At 35.1% G+C, this 15049-nt stretch overlaps 1 protein-coding gene across 5 annotated transcripts in view; it reads left to right on the forward strand.

The window, feature by feature from the left end:
* Positions 1-15049, forward strand: part of ITPRID2 (ITPR interacting domain containing 2) — a 40551-nt gene that overhangs the window by 1364 nt on the left and 24138 nt on the right. For 4 of the 5 annotated variants that reach the window (XM_030328287.1, XM_030328288.1, XM_030328289.1 and 1 more), the window contains 6 exons: positions 2258-2307; positions 3425-3481; positions 6025-6064; positions 6155-6253; positions 7432-7640; positions 8448-9148. In XM_030328287.1, coding sequence (XP_030184147.1) covers positions 2258-2307; positions 3425-3481; positions 6025-6064; positions 6155-6253; positions 7432-7640; positions 8448-9148 — 1156 coding nt within the window. Of the gene's footprint in view, positions 1-2257; positions 2308-3424; positions 3482-6024; positions 6065-6154; positions 6254-7431; positions 7641-8447; positions 9149-15049 lie in introns of those variants that run through there. The other variant, XM_030328291.1, reaches the window with a different exon arrangement.

Raw genomic sequence — 15049 nt, forward strand, 5'->3', positions numbered from 1 at the left:
CTTACTACAGTAAAAAAGCTTGTTACCTATTTTAATTTTTTTCTATTTATTTTCTACTTGTAGAATATCATATGAAGAATGTTGCTTTTTAACTTTGGTTAAGTTGTTTGCTTCTGCACATATTTCTGCCATCTCATTTTGGGCTTTTCTTAATCTTTTGTTCAAGTATACCAGAGGTAGGGAAGTGTTTTGGGGGGGAAGGAGAAGCGATTTTCATATATGCCAGTTTATTTTTCTTCCCTAAGCACAGATGAAATATTGGCCACTACTCTGTTGATATCCTGTTTTAATGAATTACCTGGATTTTTGAGTAATGATGAATAAATACTCTTATTTAGGAGTATCATTGACTCTTTGAGATACGGTGAAATAGATGGTCTGTCGGCAAGTGAAAAATCACATTATTTTATGATGTATAGGAATTAAGATTATATAAAAGATCACATCAAGTAGACAGTAAATAAGTAAGTTTATCTTGTAAATGCGGTAGGCAAATATTATTCATCAGACATACCATCTCTGAAAATTTCAAGTTTTGTTGCTGGTCTTATGTAGGCAGATTCTTTGGTCTGCTGCTCCTTCCCTCTTAGGTTTCCTGCATAGGTTTCCTTCTTGTTCCCTACAGTTGCATCTATTCTGTACAAAAGGGACATTCATTTGTACCTGGGAAAGCTGGAACAAATAGTCTTGTAATGCTAGCTGTATTATTGCAGATTTGACTGCTAGGACATACGCAACTCTAGGGTTTTTTTCTCTAACAGGCTTTTCAAAGTTGGGCATTTACCTACTTTGTATACAGTATTTAGAAATGATCTAAAGCTAGCTTTTTCCCCTGGATACGTTCTTATTTATTTATTTATTTATTTATTTATTTATTTATTTATTTTTGTATTGCTGTCCATATTCTGAATAAAGATTCCATTTGTTGTTCCTTAAAGGGTGTAGGGGTCTTTGATAATCTTTTTTTTTTTTTTTTTTGCTAAGTGGAAATAATTGCTTGGATTAACATCTAAGAAAGGATAGTTTTTGAACGAATTTAGAAGAAAGCAGTTATAAGAGTGAGAAACTTGTTTCTGAAGGAGAATGGCAGTTACAGTCTCTTTATTTGCCATTTTCTGTTAGTGCATAGACCAGCAGAGACATCTGCAGGAGTAATACAGTGTTTTATCCTAAGAAAGTAGCCATCAAGAAAGAAGGACTTTATAGAGGCATAAATTCAAGTTTCATTAAAATATATGTAAAAACTTGGCTCAGTTTTTTATTGTTTTCATGGTAGTTGTGATTCTTTAACATTTCAAAAGCACTAATTTTCGAAGAACTACCATTGCCTGTGTATTTGCTTGCAGAAAGTTTTAACATTAAATTGCCATTTCAATAATAAGTTTTTTTAGACTGATATTTTTATGATTGATTCCATGACTGATGTGAATTTGTAAGAGGTATAAATTGTTACTGATGAAAGGTTTATATCATAAAACAGAACGTTCAAAATAAAACATTTCTTAATATAATTCAGTTTTTAGACAGAAGTGAAAAACATTTTCACATTGAAAAAAGATTTCTAAGTTACCTGCATTTGAACGGGAAGAATGTGTAGGAATTTTAGCAATGGCTGGTTCTTAAGGTTGATTCTCAAGCCAGCTTTTTAGTTTACAGAGTTGAATGAAAATATATGTATTTTACAGTTTCAAAGCAGAAAAAAATAATCTCAAGTTTCTCCGTTAGACCAAAAAAGATAGTAGTTGGGGTTAAGGGAGGCACTAATTGATGCTCTAAAATGCTGGTGATAGATTTAACAGATGAGGTTTAAAAAACTGTTGAACCTTACTTCTCACTAGACCCTGACTTTTACATTTTATTTAGATAAAGATTTGTTTTCTTTTAATTCTGTTTCCTGTTTCTAGGGAAGGGATTGAGGGGAGCAGACATTTTTTTAATGCGTGTTGACATTCTCTTTTTCTGTTTTTGTAAAGAAAATGCTAATTCATATCATTTGTAATTATAATTCTTGTTCTTAATTGCTGGCAGATCAGATGTGTGATTAAATCATTCCTGGTGAACTGACTTGAGGATAGGTATTTGTTTAGTTAGGAGGATATTACTTATGTAATACTCTTGCATTCCTTTTGTGTTTGGGGAGGATAGTTAAATGTGATTAGAAGCTTGCTGGCTATGACCTTTTAAGTATAAAGTTGTGCAGTGACAACTCTCCAGACAGCTTTTCAAGACTGAGGTTTATATGTTTATGTGGTTTCAGTACCCCTTTGGGAGCCTCACTGGATGAGCAAAGCAGTAATACACTCAAGGGTAAGAGAAAGTTGCCTTTCTAAATCTGTTCTTTATGTGAAGGTCCTACTTTATTTCACTGCTTTGAGTGAACGTATACATATGTAAATTATAAAAGTGATGTTCATTTTATAAGCTATACCATTCTGAGAGAAAAGCCAAAAGAAAGAAACCTTGTCATGAACCGTAAAACAGTGAATAGTTTAAGAAAATCACTAAACCTTTACACAGTGTGAAACTCATATTTTTTATTATCCAGTTAGATATTATGAAAACTAATTAAATACAGAAATAGAATATGTAAACTTAAGGAAAATATTGAGTGAACTGGGTCAGCTTTAGTACAGCATTTCTTTGCTTACATTACATTAACCGAAATTGCCACACCTGAAATTTTACCACCTGTGTGAGACACAGTTCTAAAGTTCAAAGTACAACAAGAATGTACAGGTAGTGGCAAGGCATATATAAAAAAAAAACAACTGGGGCGCCTGGGTGGCGCAGTCGGTTAAGCGTCCGACTTCAGCCAGGTCACGATCTCGCGGTCCGGGAGTTCGAGCCCCGCGTCAGGCTCTGGGCTGATGGCTCGGAGCCTGGAGCCTGTTTCCGATTCTGTGTCTCCCTCTCTCTCTGCCCCTCCCCCGTTCATGCTCTGTCTCTCTCTGTCCCAAAAATAAAAAAATAAACGTTGAAAAAAAAAAAATTTAAAAAAAAAATAAAAAAAAATAAAAATAAAAAAAAACCAACAAAACACTTACAGTATTAGAAGAATCTAGTTTGAGCTTCTGACTATTAAGGGAGGTTAAAAGGAGTGATTGCTCCGGGATCTGATTTTCCTTGAAACTCTTGGATACGATGTTAGCTAAATGAGTATCTTCAAAGACATAGTGAGTATAGAATAACTTCTATCAGGGCTTATAACAATATTACCTTGATGCAGATCATGGTTTCTTTGCGATAAAGTAAAGCTTATACTTGCTTTTTGAAATTATACAATCAGAATAATGTATGAGTATATTCAGGTTTGAAATACCTTATTGTAGCTTACATTTTGTTTGGTCAATTTTAGCTAAAACTACGATTTTATATGTGAGTCCAAAAGAACAGAACACCAGAATGAATCTTACGTTTCTTTCAGGTGTGCTTGTGAGAAATGGAGGCAGTTTTGAAGATGATTTGTCATTGGGAGCTGAAGGTAAGTTTTTTTTGGAAGAAATGCATTTTCATACAGGTTTAAAATTAAAAAAAAAAAAAAAAAAAAAAGGTTGAGTGCTTTCAGGTTTACAGTCCTCAGCCAAAGTTAAAGGTCTTAAAAATGGCTGAGACACATTTTACAGAACCTTTGACATGTTAGTAATCTAGTCAGAGCTTGTAGGATAGCTGTAGGAATGGCTCTAAAAATCGTTGTGGAATGTCCTTGTCTTCCTTGGACTTAATTGCTTAAAGGAACTGTTTGGGGGCAAACAATGGTCATAGAACTGAGGGAAGAATTGTCCCGCAGAAGGAAGGAAACTTAAATATTTATACATGAGAAGACTAAATTGAAGCTTATTTTTAGTGTGAGGTAGCCTTATGTCAGACTTACAGCTGTGGCTTGTCTATCTCCTTGCATTCAAGTGTCTCCCATCTTCCTCCCCCCCCCCCTTACTCTCTTTCCAGATTGTTAGAACACTGAAGAACAAAAACAAAATTAGAATTATTAGAATTTAATTAGAAAACATTATGCTGATGTCTATTCCAGACTGCATTAACATTTTAAAAGTGTGTCGTACCATGTTTAAATTTTCACAGATTGTATCATCTTTTCCAGTGGATTTATAGTAAAATTTTCCACAATGTAGAATTAAACATTTTTATTATTTTACAGGTATTTGAAGATTATTGGTAGTTGTACAGCTGGGTTATTAATGTGTACTTTTTTATCAAAAAGAAATTAAGGGGGGCGCCTGGGTGGCGCAGTCGGTTAAGCGTCCGACTTCAGCCAGGTCACGATCTCGCGGTCTGTGAGTTCGAGCCCCGCGTCAGGCTCTGGGCTGATGGCTCAGAGCCTGGAGCCTGTTTCCGATTCTGTGTCTCCCTCTCTCTCTGCCCCTCCCCCGTTCATGCTCTGTCTCTCTCTGTCCCAAAAATAAATAAACGTTGAAAAAAAAAAATTAAAAAAAAAAAAAAGAAATTAAGGATTTTATTAAATCTTTTTAGATTATAAGTTGATGAATGGTGAATTTATCCACTGAATATAATAACCTTGATCTTTTGCTATTTTAAATCAATCTGTATGTATATTACTTCTAACATTTAAGACTCTAGAATATGTGAATATGTTAGTTTTTATTATTGAAGTTAATGTGCTTTCAAGGAATAAACTCTGTAAAGAGCTTAGACTTACTGCTTCCTAATTAGTACAGTTGAGCATGTTGCCAACCTCTTACTGAAAATGCATTTCAGTGTTACAGTAAATAGCACTTTTGATATCTGCCTTAATTTCACAATATGGAATTTTTTTAAGACTTTTTTTTTTTTTAAAGCAGGTTTAGGTTTACAGAAAAATTTAGAGGAAGGTATAGAGATTATCCCTGTACTTCCTGCCTCCATATATGCATAGCCCTCCCAATAATTAACGCCCCCTACCAGAGTGGTACTTTTGTTACAACTGATGAACCCATAATGAGGCATCATAATTACCCAAAGTTCACAGTTTACATTAGGTTTCACTCTTGCATGTGCACATTCTGTAGGTTTGGACAAACGTATGATACCATGTATCTATCATTATCATACCATAAATGTATTTTCACTGCCCTAAAAACTGCCTCCGTCTGCTTGTTCATCCATATTGAATGATTTTTCTGGAAACCAGAACCTAAAAGGAAGTTTCAGAGAGGAATGGAACTGTTATGTTGTTTTACTGAAAATTATTTCAAGATTATTTACATTCATTCAGTAAATATTTATTGAATATTACGTGTTAGGCATCTTTCTGAGTGGATGTACAAACAAACTAACAAATTGCCATGACTTTGTAAATCAGAAGTGAGAAAAAATCTGGTGTGCTGAAATAGATATGTTTATAATTATTTTCCTTCTTTATATTTGCCTATAAAAGTTCAGTGCAGTAAATTTAACTGACTCTACACTTAACAATACTTACCTGTTTAAGACTTGTAAATCTAGGATAAAATTTAAAAACAATTTTTTAAAGAAAATTTACTTTGAAACGAGTAGAAATTTTCAAAATACATGCCTGAAAAATTGGTTGTAACTGGGATGAATTTTCAGCCTTTGAAAAAGCACCTTAGAAACTTATATATACTGTTGCCACACTTAAATAATGTTAAGTCATGTTTTTGCTCTTGAAAGGTCTTTAGTAATAGCTTTTAAATTTAATAATTAGAAACACATTTACTACAGATGCTGTATGTCTTCTTACCATTTATTTTTAATTGTTAAACATAGAAATTTAATTGGTTATCTGTATAGCTTTTATTTTAAACATTCAATGAAGGAAGTAGTTAATTTTATATTGCTAACAAACAAAAACACCATCTAGAAGCTACTGATTCTCTTCATATCGATCTGTATATTACTTTTAATGATCTAGATTTAATGAACCAAGACATGAGTTTGGGATATTAGGCATTTAGCTGTAATATTTGGCTAATATGCTTTCTTGATGATTATATCACAGTAGTTACTGTCCTACTAACAATTATGCTCTGCATTTATTCTTTATACATGTAGCCAACCACCTCCATGAAACGGATACTCAAATTGAAAACTGGTAGGTAGCTGTGGTGTTTATTCTCTTCCTTTTCAAAAATGAAGAACATTTATGAAAATAAGGTCTCATATAATCTAATTTTGTTTATAGCAATAATATCTTGGCCAAAGAGAGAAGACTGCAGTTTCATCAGAAAGGGAGAAGTATGAATTCCACTGGATCTGGGAAAAGTAGTGGCACAGTCTCAAGGTGACTTGTTCTGAAATTATACTACAGTTACATTGTGTTATAGGCAATCTACTCTTTACTGTTTTTTCAGTCTTGAATTTGGCTTGATAGTATGAAATCAAAAGAATACAAAATATTTCATTCATTGCTTTTTTCTTTTTTTTAAATTAAGATTAAATAAAAAGCAACAGATGTGTTTATAACGCTGCTGGAATTCTTGTTATAATGAGTATTTTGAGCCCTATCAACAACTTGAAATCGGAACTCCATAGTGGAATAACTTCTTCCAGAATTCTCCCATTTTGGGGGAGGGCGTGGTCTTAAATTATTCTTACATAACAATCAGAATAAACCTTTCTAATTTGAAGCTTGATATTTAAGCATAGATGTATCTTCAACATATTAAATCAAAGATCTTCAAAATATATATTGAAATAGGCAAGTACATGTGCCCATGGAACCAGTTTAAATTGTTACCCAATTTATTGTATTGGAACCTGAGCATTTTCTCTGAAACAAATTGAAATTTTCTTCTGTTCAAGCTTCATCTCTAACATTCCTGTTTTCCTCAGTGAGTCTCAGAAGGTGGATTATCACTAGTATGAGGAAGAAGAGATAAGAAATGTTTAATTCCCAATCGAATGAGAACAAGATTTTCCTTTGAGTAACCCATTCTCTCCATACCTTACTCCTCCTACTTCCTGAGTGAAAGTGGTTAGAGAAAATTTGAAAGTAAGCTCCTCCCTCACTTTCCTGAGTTCAGCTTGTTACCTGTGTTGCATCTTCAGTGACAGCCAAAGAGAGCAGAAAAGCTCGAGTTCTGCAGAATGTCCTGTGCTACCAACTTCCCAGTGTATTTTCCCTTTCCATCTTTTCCTTCATCTGTTTATTCCTTATTCTCCCTCACCTGTTCTCTAATTGTTTTAGCTGCTTTGCTAGGACTCTCTTAAAATGACAAAAAATATAAGGTGAGAAATCATTTAGGGAGTCTTATTGAGTGTCTTCTTGGGGATTAGCTCTTTTTTCCAATACTAACAGTTTGAAAGAATGGACTGTTTTTAAGAGTAATATATCACATTTAGTACACAATGTATGAAGAAATAAATAATAATGGTGTAAAGAGCAGAAGCTCTTTTTTATAATGTGATGTGGACTATAAACTTATTTTATATCTTGATGTTTCTTTTTTTTTCTTGTAGTGTTTCAGAATTGTTGGAACTTTATGAAGAAGATCCTGAAGAAATTCTTTATAATCTTGGATTTGGACGAGATGAACCAGATATTGCTTCCAAAATTCCCTCCAGATTTTTTAATTCATCATCATTTGCCAGAGGGATAGATATTAAAGTATTTTTGAGTGCTCAAATGCAACGGATGGAAGTAGAAAATCCAAATTACGCTTTAACAAGTAAGATTTTTAAATATTAGCATCCACAGTGAAATGGTCTTATTTTTTTAAAACCTTGCTAAGTTTTAGGAATAGCACTGGGAACTTAATTATTGAGGTTAACACAATAGCTGTTTTACTAAAAGTTAACTTTTCCCTCTCTTCATTCTTGACTTACATGTTACCATAACTGACGTATGAAACCTTGTACTTTTCTTAAACTTCCCTCCAGATTGCTGATGTTCAAAAAGGAAAGAAATAGGGCAGAGGCTTGTTACTGTTAACTGAAGTCAGTCAATTTTAGGCATTTTCTATAAATCTAAAATAGCATAGCTAACTTGATAATTTTTATTTATATTATATCTTTGCTTATTTTTCTCTCTTGAACAGAAGTTCCAAAATAGGGATCCTCAGATGGTCCTTGGAACAGCTTTAAGAGATCTGTAAATCCAATCCTACCATCCTCCCTCCATAGGAAAACATTTGGAAGAGTCTTAATTAAGTCAGACATAAAAATAGAATCACGCTATGGAACAATAGCTGTTCTTTTCTCTTCAGTATTGTCACACTTCGTGCTTTTTTTGGTTTTAAATCATAAAAGATAAAATTTTAAATTCTTAAAACATAACTTCTGCTGTTGAGAGTGAAAAATCTTCCCTTTCCCTGGTAAATGTAGAGAAACTTTAAGTGTTGGATAAGGAAAGAAGTTTTGGTTTTATAATCTTTGTGATTTAAGTTCGATTTTTGGCATACTAAAAAGTAGTAATAGTTTAATATATGTATACATATATAAACATATATAAAATCAACATCCTTTTCTTTTTGTAGGCCGTTTTCGTCAAATCGAAGTGCTTACTACTGTGGCCAATGCATTTTCTTCTTTATATTCCCAAGTCTCTGGGACTCCCCTGCAGAGAATTGGAAGTATGTCCTCAGTGACTTCTAACAAGGAGACAGACTCACCTCCACCTTTAACCCGAAGTAACACTGCAAATCGTTTAATGAAAACACTATCAAAACTAAATTTATGTGTTGATAAAACAGAGAAAGGAGAAAGTAGTAGTCCTTCCCCAGCAACTGATAAAGGAAAGATTCCGAATGTTTCGGTGATGGAAGAAAGTGGCAATAAAAATGATCAAAAATGTCAAAAAATTGTAAAAAAGAAAGACTCATCTTCTATGTTGGCTACAGTTAAAGAAGAAGTATCAGGTAGTTCAGCAACTGTTATGGAGAATTCTGACATTGATAGACTTTCTGATGTAGCAAATAGCAATTTTAACCAAAAAACTGAAAGTGAACAAAACGGAGAAACCCAAAGCCATGAGAATAAACTGGGTGAGGAATCTGGTATTCTAGAATCTGACTTAGGTAATGATTTCAGCATGTCCAGCCACAGTGAGCTGGAAAATGGCAGCGAGCTGAAGGGTGTCCATGTGTCCACACCTGAAAAAGAGCCATGTGCACCACTGACGATACCATCCATAAGAAATATAATGGCACAGCAGAAGGACTCCTTTGAAATGGAAGAGGTAGGTAAAATATTACTGAGACCTGTTTCAAATAATGAATTAGGAAAGAAAATGCAAAACATGTCTATAAGATGAGTGGTGGCTAATAGATTTATACTAGAAAAAAAATCATTCTGATTTTGAGTTTTCAAATTTTGGTTCTGTGCTTCACAAACTAAGAATTGGTCACAGGACCGCCCATTGCCGGGGTAATGAGACAGTTACTTCATCAGCTCCTCTGCATCCTCTGTCATTTACTGCTGATACTTGAACTTTTATCCCCTTTCTCTCTCAGTTTAAGATTTAGATGCCTTGAGAAAACCCTTGAGAATATATTTAAATTACAATCAGTGTTGCATAATAGTTAAAAGCATAGGCTCTGAAAGCAAACAGGAGTTTGAGTTCTTTTTTTGCTGCTAAATTGCTATGTATGTTTGGGCAAACTTTTATTTTCCACTAAGTATCTTAGTGGAAAGGATAAGTGAAGTGTGAATAAGGCTTCGAGAAGGATAGATTTTTATAGTGGGATTGGAAAGAACCTGAAGATATTGTGTATCTGAAGGGAAGGATAGGAACCTCAAGGAATAAGGTTTGAAACACCAGGTCAGGGAACATGAATTCTGCAAGCCTAGAAGACCAATGTTTGCTTACTTTTCATTTCTACCTGGAGGTATTGCTATATTTACAGAAGCTTCAAATTGGCAAAATAAAGAGATTCATTTTGATGAGGTCAACTAAAACACCTTTGAATGGCCAAAGCTAATGCTTATGCATTGGTACTGTATGACCTGAGACAGGAAACTGAAGTTTATCAAGCACCTACCTTGTGGCAGGCACTGTACTAGGCCCTTCAGGTACTTTTCTTTTTAAGTCTATGAGGCAGGCAGTGCTGGTCTTGTTTTACACATTAGAGAACAGACATCTGTGTACTGCTGAAGAGCTGTGGCCGTGAGTTTTATAATGTACAATTTTCTTTTTAAAATTTATTACAGAATGGTGTTAGTAATATAGTAGCAACTGAGTAATTTTAGAATCACATGCCATTATTTTAGGGAGTTGGCAAATGGGATAATTGATTTTGCCCATAAGTGTCCTGTTAGGTGAGTATGTATCTCTCACATTAATGAATATCAGGCATTTATCACACAATTTTGATTGCTGATAATAGCTATTTACCTTGTGGTCTTTGAATGTATCTTTTGTTACTTTAATTGTAGCTAAACAGTGAAATGAAAAGGGAGAGAAGTAGCCCTTTGAAATAGTCTACATTATTTGTAGTTATTTGTAGGCTTTTTTTTCCCTTGTTTCTTTTTTTTTTTTTTTTATGTTTTTATTTTATTTTTGAGAGATAGAGTGCTTGTGGGGGAGGGGCAGAGAGAGAGAGGGAGACACAGAATCTGAAGCAGGCTTCAGGCTCTGAGCTGTCAGTACAGAGCCTGATGCAGGGCTTGAACCCATGAACCATGAGATCATGACCTGAGCCGAAGTCGGACGCTCAACTGACTGAACCACCCAGACGCCCCTTCCCTTGTTTCTTTATATTTTTTTATATTTTTCCTGTTTAATCCCTAATACATTTCTCATTATAATGAGTTCATAAGTTGAGTACTTGGCTAAATTAAAACCTCTTTGTTCTATTTCACTATTATCAAATAGTTTGTTTTGGTCTGAACTTGTCCTACCACCAATAAAGTGTAACTTCCTGCCATCCATTGGGGCCCCTCTTCTATGACAGATATGAGAGTCAGTTTCCTGGTGTTAATTTAACAGCAGAATATGAAAATTTAAACAAAATATGTTAGATACTTGCAAATCTGATGTTGGCAGCTCAGATGAGAAGTCACTCTTATGTGTTGCTTTCTAATTTCTAGAGTTCCTGAATTTTGAACTATATATTTTTTTAAATTGTTGGTACCCTACACAGAAGGTCTTTAAAAAACAAAGTGCTAAATAGATATGCTTTGGTGGCAAGTTTTCATTTAATGATTTTACAGGTTTTTTTTTCCTTTGCTCCCTCTGCTGGCAAAAGCAATTAATGAAGAAAGTAATGTCACAAGGAAGTGAACTTTAAAAAAAAAAAAAATTTTTTTTAAATTTATTTATTTTTGGGAGAGAGAAAGAGTGAGCAGGGGAGGGTCAGAAAGAGAGGGAGAGAGAGAATCTCAAGCAGGCTCCACACTGTCAGCATAGAGCCCGATGTGGGCTTGAAATCACACAAACCAGGAGATCATGACCTGAGCCGAAACCAAGAGTCAGATGCTTAACTGACTCAGCCACCCAGGCACCCCTGACTTTTTTTTTTTTTTGTTTTCAGTACACAATTCCAGGCATTGGTGGTTGAAGAATAATAGAAGATTTTTGTTTTCAAAAAAAGGATATATGGATATAGTCAACCATAGCTGCATTGTATATATGGAGAATTTTAAGGGTAATGAATCCTTGTTCTTCAGGTATATTTAAAACATGGATAAAAACCTCCTGGAACTGTGTTTTTATCCCTTTGGGAACTTTAAAGAGAGTTGTAGAACAATGGATAAAGAAAGGAAATAATGTGTTTCTTTAATTTCCTCTTCTCCCAAGTGTGACTTGAATTATACTGACAAATGAAGAGAACAATCTTACCGAAGCAAACTTTTAGATCCCATTCAAAGTAGATTGTTGCTGTTTTTCTTTTGGACTCCTTTCCCTTGAGGTTTAATTCCTGTTGGGAACTTTCTTCCTGTAAAAACAGCAAATAAATGTAAGCTAGAGGACACTCCCTTTCTCTCTCTCAGTAAACCAGTTCTCAAACAGATTAACTGAATGCCAGCTGCTTTGGGTAGCTGGGTGGAGGAGAAAATGTTGCGCTCTGTGCGTGAAGCTGCCTACTCCTGAGGCTAAGGTAAGATCTGACAGCCACCAGAAGTGAAGAGAGGAAATATTTAAATGTAAAGGGAGTTAAGTAGATGACAAGACTGACTCAGGCCTTGGAGCGTGAGAGTGACTATTTCTCATGTTAAGAAAAAAAATAATAAAAGGCCGGAGACTACTTTCAATTAAAAGTCAGTTTGCCTTATGAGAAAACGTTTTTGTAGACTACCAGATGTTTTGTAGACTATTTAAAGTATTCTAGTGTGTCTAAAAGTTGTAAAACTATATTCTTGAGTTTTCAGATTTTTAATGACTTCCCTAAATAATGCTTGGGTTCTCAAAATGGTTTATTTTTAATAAATACATCATGGTAACTGTCTAGAGCCGTAGACTTATGGATGAATGATTCACAGTTGAACCAAAAGGATCCTACTCAGTAAGCAAGCGTTCATCTTTTATGTCAAGGAAAACTTTCTCACACTTAAATGTTAGAGGAAGGAGAACTTTTAGCTGTGTATTTTTGTAAATGGGTTGTTCTGTGTCTTCTCACTCAACAAATGAATTTACATTCAAATAGAGGGATTACTGGAAGTATATATAATTTTTTAAGCTACTGAAGTTTGGTAGTGTCTCTGCACTGATTGTTGAGTTAAGTACTACGTCTCTTTGTTTTTAGTTGTTAGGTTTCAGGATTTTCTCCCGTTTTATTTATTGGCCTGAGTTAAAATAATCCGAAATCCATCAGATACTTGATCGATAGTTAAATTGTTCTTTTGGCCTTTCAAATTTGACTGTGTTTTGAAGACAAGCATTGTGTTTGCAATAGAATATGAACTCTCCCGCATGATACATGGACCAGTGTCTGTTACTTTGAAGCCCAATTAACCACTAAATTTTATTTGACATTTATCTAAAAGACTTATGGTAACTTTTTAAAGAAGTATTTATGTGACAGTAAAAAGTAAACCTTGCAAGTAAAACCGGAAAGTTTGTTTTACGTAAAAATTTGCAACAAATATAGAATAATAAACTAGCACAGAAAGAGATCTTTGAATTCATTCTCCAGTTTTCTCCTTTTACAGATGAGGAAGCATTTTTCCTCCTCTAACATTGGATATTACTTGATAGCAGGGATTCTTCCTCATCATTCTGAGGGATGTAATGTTCCCGTCTATGTCAGTGCCTTACTTTGGGGAGGGCTGAGGGTGTGTCAGTGTAAGGAATCCCTGGGTCATATCAGAGAGAGATCTGTTGTAAATTGTTACCACTTTACTCTTTCAAGATATTTGATTATCCCAAGGACCTGTGAAGTAGGAGTTTTAGTCTTTATTTTTCAGTTTTGAAAACTGACATAATTGTCACAGATAATTCTGATAACTATCTGAAGCCATTTAGCCACTATGCGACATGAATAAGACTTGAATTTGGGTCTTTGTACACACATGCCACTTTAGACTACACAGTACCACTTGGTAAAGGTTAGACTGGTTGATAAAGTGTCAGACATTGGACAAGAACTCAAGTCCTCTGGTGCACAGCCTCATACTACTACTTCAGGAAAATAATTCTTTCATTTAAATTTTTTGACATGTCATTAAAAATTAGATTTATAATTTCTAAAGCTCCAGTTTTGAGTTCTTATTTTTTTTTAAACTGCTATAAATGTCTCCTTAAACCTTAGAGGAAGGGTTATTTGAGTTAGAACATTCCACATATTGCTGCTCTGTAGAACACAGTACAGTAGTGTTGTGTTGTGCCCAGAAGATGTATATTAGTCAGAATAAATGTGACAGATGTTAAAACAACAACAACAACATCAACAACAACACACACACACACAGAAAACAACAACCACAAAAAAACCCGAAGCAGGTGCCTGCCATGGTAGCAGGACATTGATTCAGAAGGATACAGTTTTAAGGGTGCCTGGGTGGCTCATTTGGTTAAGTGACTGATTGTTGATTTTGGCTCAGATCATGATTGTGGGTTCATACCCTCCATTGGGGTCAGCACTGCCCTCATGAAGCCTACTTGGGATTCTCTCTCTCTCTCCCTCTCTTTCTCTGCCCCTTCTCCACTTATGTGTGCATGTTGCTCTCTTCTCCTCTCTCTCTCAGAAAGTTTTAATAAAACATTTATTAAAACTATATCTTTTTAAAAGTTTATTTATCTTGAGAGCACACACACAACACATAGCCCGACGGGGCTCAGTCCCACAAACCATGAGATGATGATCTGAGCCGAAATCAGGAGTCGTGCTTCGGCACCTGGGTGGCTCAGGTGGCTCAGGTGGTTGAGCCTCCGACTTCAGCTCAGGTCATTATCTTGTGGTTCGTGAGTTCAAGCCTTACGTCAGGCTCTGGGCTGACAGCTCAGAGCTTTAGATTCTGTCTCTCCCTGTCTCTCTGTCCCTCCCCCCACTCTCAGTCTGTCTGTCTCTCTCAAAAATAAATAAACATTTGGGGCACCTGGGTGGCTCAGTCGGTTAAGTGTTTGACTTCGGCTCAGGTTATGGTCTCGTGGTTCATGAGTTCGAGCCCCACATCGGCCTCTGTGCTGACAGCTCAGAGCCTGGAGCTGCTTCAGATTCTGTGTCTCCCTCTCTCTCTGCCCCTCCCCGGCTCATGCTCTGTCTCTCGTGTCACAAATAAATAGACATTTTTAAAAAATTTTTAAAAATAAACATTAAAAGAAAAAAATTTTTAAAGAGTCATATGCTCAACTGACCGAGCCACCCAGGCGCCCTTTCAATACAGTTTTAAACCTCAAAACATTTGAGACCAAGCGATTTTATCATTTTGGTATGGGGGTTTTGGGGTAATTTTTATTATGGAAAGTTTCAACTTACCTAGAGATTAGAAACATTGTGTAGTGAATACCCATTTTCCATTACCCAATCCAGTTATCAATATTCAGCTATAGTTAATTGAATAAAAGGCAATCTGTAACGAATGACCAGAACTCCACTGAGGATCTGAAACCGTTGAGTATCCTGCCACATAAATAGATCCAAGTTTTGTTTGCTTCATAATTTTCTGTGCTGTACTCCATGTCAGATTTGACTACTTTCCT

Source organism: Lynx canadensis, chromosome C1 (genome assembly GCF_007474595.2).
Source record: "Lynx canadensis isolate LIC74 chromosome C1, mLynCan4.pri.v2, whole genome shotgun sequence".
Lineage (NCBI taxonomy): Eukaryota > Metazoa > Chordata > Mammalia > Carnivora > Felidae > Lynx > Lynx canadensis.